This window comes from Lycium barbarum, chromosome 7 (assembly GCF_019175385.1).
Source record: "Lycium barbarum isolate Lr01 chromosome 7, ASM1917538v2, whole genome shotgun sequence".
Taxonomy (NCBI): Eukaryota; Viridiplantae; Streptophyta; class Magnoliopsida; order Solanales; family Solanaceae; genus Lycium; species Lycium barbarum.
This window is the reverse complement of record NC_083343.1, coordinates 109,496,233-109,500,654: the sequence shown is the minus strand read 5'-3', so window position 1 is coordinate 109,500,654 and position 4,422 is coordinate 109,496,233. Positions and strand designations below refer to the sequence as shown.

The 4,422-nt window shown below is 35.9% G+C and overlaps 1 protein-coding gene across 1 annotated transcript; it reads right to left on the bottom strand.

Annotated features, from left to right (window-relative positions):
- Positions 1–411: 411 nt before the first annotated feature.
- On the bottom strand, positions 412–3,426 carry LOC132601726 (PKS-NRPS hybrid synthetase cheA-like). Its single transcript, XM_060314790.1, has 3 exons — positions 2,088–3,426; positions 520–573; positions 412–431 (listed from the first exon to the last, which is right to left on the bottom strand). Exons 1-3 carry the CDS (start codon positions 3,424–3,426, stop codon positions 412–414), a joined length of 1,413 nt encoding a protein of 470 aa, XP_060170773.1.
- Between the last annotated feature and the right edge of the window lie 996 nt (positions 3,427–4,422).

Below are 4,422 nucleotides of genomic sequence, written 5' to 3'. Positions count from 1 at the left end.
CCAAATTTATGGTGGTTATTTAATAGGAGTTTACCGAGGTCGGCATAGTTTCTCATTTTATGAACAGAAGTTCCACCCTTTCTGGAAGAAATTAAGTTCAGAGAACTTGCTACAACCAGCAACAAAGACAAAACCTTTTAACTTTTTTGAACAATCAGAACGCATTTTATTGGGATTAGTTGAGACGCCATAATTGTTGTTTTAGTATGAATAAATTTTTATTTTTAGTCTATGTTGTTGTTTTTTTTTTTCCTCTCCAATATTTGTATAAATGAAATTTTTCTATGAATGAATGAAATATTTTACTTAATGTTAATTGTATTGTGCTGAATGTTTTATCCAATTTTCCAGCATTTTAAAATATTTTATAAACAACAAAGCACATAAGTATGCCCCTAACGGCATACTTATTTATTTTGTAAGCGGAAGACCTGCCGGTTCAGGCATAAATGTAAAACATGAAAACAACAGAGAGAAACAATATTGTTATGTCCCAAGGCATACATCTATTAAACTTACCAGGATGTAGTCTTTGAGATACCAATTTTGTTTTCCCGGCAAAAAATGTTATACCTGCCACAGGAGGCATAAATTATAAAACTGGATAATTAAAGTTGATGATTTTTTTTTCTTTTTCCTCAATGTTTTATGGTAGAGAATTGTAGATTTCATGTAGGGACATTTATCTCTTGCTATTATATAGTTTTTTATTATCAGCAACAAGAAGATAACAACTTAGTAAAAGAAAATAATAAAAGAAAGAATGGACAGAAGAATAAATATGTGATAAGATGCTTGAAGTCTCGGTCTTAGTAATACCAAAGTTTTCCATTTCTTTCAGGCAGAGTGTGCATTATGAGTCAAGAATCATAAGATAAATTCATATAAACCATGTATAAGAGTGTGATGTTAGGATGACAATTTCCTCTTCGTATATCTTCTTGAATATGGATTGAGAGCTGGACTGTGGTTACAGGTTGCCCTAGTGTGTCCAAAGAACTTGCATCTACCACATCTGTATGTGTACTTTGTCGATTCTCTTCTTGGGCGATATCTTTTAGTTTGTTTTCTTCCAGGTCTTATTTTAACATCAGACAACGTTATTTTAATATCCATAATGTTTTGTGGAATAATCCATGAGTCTTGATTTCCAACTGATAGTATTTCACCTTTGTATGTCTCTTGGCAGGCTTGTTTCTTGAACCAGTCCGCACAATATGTAGATTTTGGCAAACTTCTTTTGTCTATAACTGCCATGGCATGTGTGCACGGTAACTCGTCAGTTTGGAACTCCAAGCACTCACAAGTCATATTCTTCAGGTCTACATTGTATTGATATCCTTCATCTTTCACAACAAATTTGACGGGAGTTATGTTTTCTACCTGTGGAAATTGACAATATAAATGAGTGATATTTTTTGTGGCAATTTTCAGATTATGTGAGAGTTATGCCCTTTCCAGCATACTTCCTGTACAGTGAAAATAAGAGTCTGCCTCTTCCGGTAGAACTAAGTATAAAATAGAGTCATAGTTGTTCCTTTGTCCAGCATAACTTTTGTGTTTGGTTAATTTTAAACTATACATTGCTCATAAAACTAAGATTGAAGTGTGTGTTGGTAAAATCTACTTACTTTCATTGTGAGCATAAAAACAGTGTCATAGTTATGCCCTTACCGGCATAATTCCATGCTAGTTAAAATAAGAGTCTGCCCCTTCTGGCAGAACGAAGTATAAAAATAGGGTCATAGTTCTTCCTTTATCCAGCATAACTTTTGTGTTTGGTTAAAATTAAACTATGCATTGCTCACCAAACTAATATTGAAGTGTGTGTTGGTAAAATGTACTTACTTTCATTGTGAAGCCTCTACTTATCTTTTCAAGCAGAATCTTTTCAGCCCAACATGTCAGGTCATGGGACGGTCCTGTTGCATCCAATTTTCTCTGGTAAAACCAATTTTGCAGCTTGTTCTGGATGTAATCAATACATGCCATTATTGGCAACTCCCTTGCTTTCCTCAATACAGAATTCATTGTCTCGACATTGTTTGTTGTGAGCATGTTGTAACGCCTGTTGGTGTGGAATGAACGTGTCCATCTTTCCGGTGGTTCTTCTTCTATGTATTCTGCAGCTTTTGGGTCGATTTGTTGTATCTGTGACATATAGGTACGAAACTCTGCCTGTTTGTAGGTAGTTGCTGCATTATAGAACAGTGATAGGATCGCTTCGGATGGGAAATATTTCTGCAAGTTCTTCTCCATATGGTAGATGCATATTCCATGCTGGGTATCTGGATACAGTTCTTTGATTGCAGTTGCAATTGATGCGTGGTGATCAGAAAGAATTGATAGGTCTTTGCGCGTGCCAAACACTTTTTTCACGTGTCTTAAGAACCACCTGTAGGATTCATTATTCTCAGAGTCTGCAATACCAAATGTGAGAGGAAATATGCTGTTGTTTCCATCTTTTGCTACTGCTATCATGAGCACACCGCGGTATTTTGATTTCAAGAAGGTTGCATCCACCATCATTACTGGTCTGCAGTGTTGCCAACCCTCAATTGATGCTCCATAAGCGAAAAAAGCATACTTAAACTTATTGTCAGCGGTCCATTTGATGTTAGCAACTGTTCCAGGATTTCTTAATTTCATCATGTGAAGATATTGCGGTAGAAGTGTGTAGTTATTTTCTGGGCTTCCTCTTATGACATTATAAGCGTGCTGGAGGGAACGCCATGCTTTGTGGTAACCAATATGCAAGCCATATCTACTTCTCATTTCTTCAATGACAAATTTGAGTGTTATCTCTTGTAGTGTATGGTGTACTAGGTCTGTAATGTATTCCGCTTTGACTTTTGAAGTTGCATTCCTCATGTCAGAGGTGATGAAATTTATTGAACAACTATGTCTCTTTTCAAAGTTAACTACTTTGAAAAGTTTTGATCCTCTGAACCTTGAACTGTGGAAACGCCAAATGCAGGTTAGGTAAACACATCTGATGTAATACCGTTGCGTGCATGACTTTTCTACCTTGTACTGTTGATGACGAGTAATTGCAATGTTATTCATGCACTTTTTCACGGTATCTTTGTGTTTGAATAAAATGCCATTTTCTATTTGATCAATCGATGCACTAGGTGTCAAAATTTGTGTATCATTTTGTATCCTCTTCCTCTTTAGTGTCTTTCTTTTGTTGCATGGCTGTGTTTGTCTTTCTTCAACTGTCATGCTCGGAGTAAGTGATACAACATTCATTGAAGTTGGATGCTGAGAAAGGTCATTGTTTAGAACTTGCTCATTGTTTGGCGGTTGCCATTGTAGCTGCTGAGGTGTCTGGTTAGGAGTTACTATCTCGCTCTGCTCATGTGGAATCCCAAGGTTATGCCCAATAGGGCTGTGTTGTTCGTCATCCAATCCAACTTCAGACATGTCTTCTTCATAAGCAATGCTGAGTTGTCTGTCAATTTCCTCTATGGTTTATCCTTCTGTCATTAGGATAGAGTCATTATGATGTTCTTTTAATGGGTTGTTCTTCGCATCAGCTGAATTGAACTTTAATATGAAACGGGAATTTCTGAAGTTGTCATTGTTGTTGAGCAGGTACAAGCAAGTGTGAAGATCAATGTCGTTTGTTACACGCATCCCTTTGGATGTTTTCTCACTGGTGTCAAACCATATGTTGGTCTCTTTTCGCTGAGTATCTAGTGTATGCCCCGCAAATATCTGTTGAGTGAATTGTTGAAAATTTACACCATCATTGACAAGTATTAGCTTGGTTTCATGATTAACATAATTGTAGGCGGCGTCCCATTTGCCGTTGAAGGCTACGTAGATGCATCTTGGTGTCATTTTTTTGTTAAGCTTCCTACATAAAGAGAGATTCACTTGAGAAAAAACCAAAATGAAATGCAACTTGAGATTCACTTGAAATCATTTTGTAAACAGAAGTTCTGCCGCTACCAGCATTCTTCAAAAACGGAGTAACTGTTTCTGCAACAGTTATTCCAATGAAATTGCAACAGTTATTTTCATGAAACTGAAAAACCTCCTCTGTCTTTATCCAATTTAAATCAAATCCATGCAACAATTATTCCAATTTAAAATGGACTAATTTATACTTCTATATAAACCAACACAACTTTTAAACACAACTTTTAGAAGAAGGAAAAAAAAAACTTTACTTCTGAAAATCAGATATAATCACATACAAATTGAACCAAAATCAACATATTGTACATGTTAATGGTGGCCACGGGCAAGCACATGAACATGCCCATCTTCATAACCAAATCCATCCTAATATTGCAAATTTGCAAATTACTCATGAAATTGCTGATATCAAAAGAGACATAGATTTTCTGAGGGCTCTTTACGGTACTCTAAGTAGAGAAAATGATGATATGCGAAAAGAATTACGATTTGTAA

Coding starts and splice junctions, on each gene's coding strand:
- LOC132601726 (XM_060314790.1), bottom strand. CDS start 3,426: ATGTCTGAAGTTGGATTGGATGACGAACAACACAGCCCTATTGGGCAT. Junction 574..2,087: donor ACCACCGGAAAGATGGACAC/GTTCATTCCACA, acceptor CTCCTGTGGCAG/GTATAACATTTTTTGCCGGG. Junction 432..519: donor ATCTCAAAGACTACATCCTG/GTAAGTTTAATA, acceptor CTGAACCGGCAG/GTCTTCCGCTTACAAAATAA.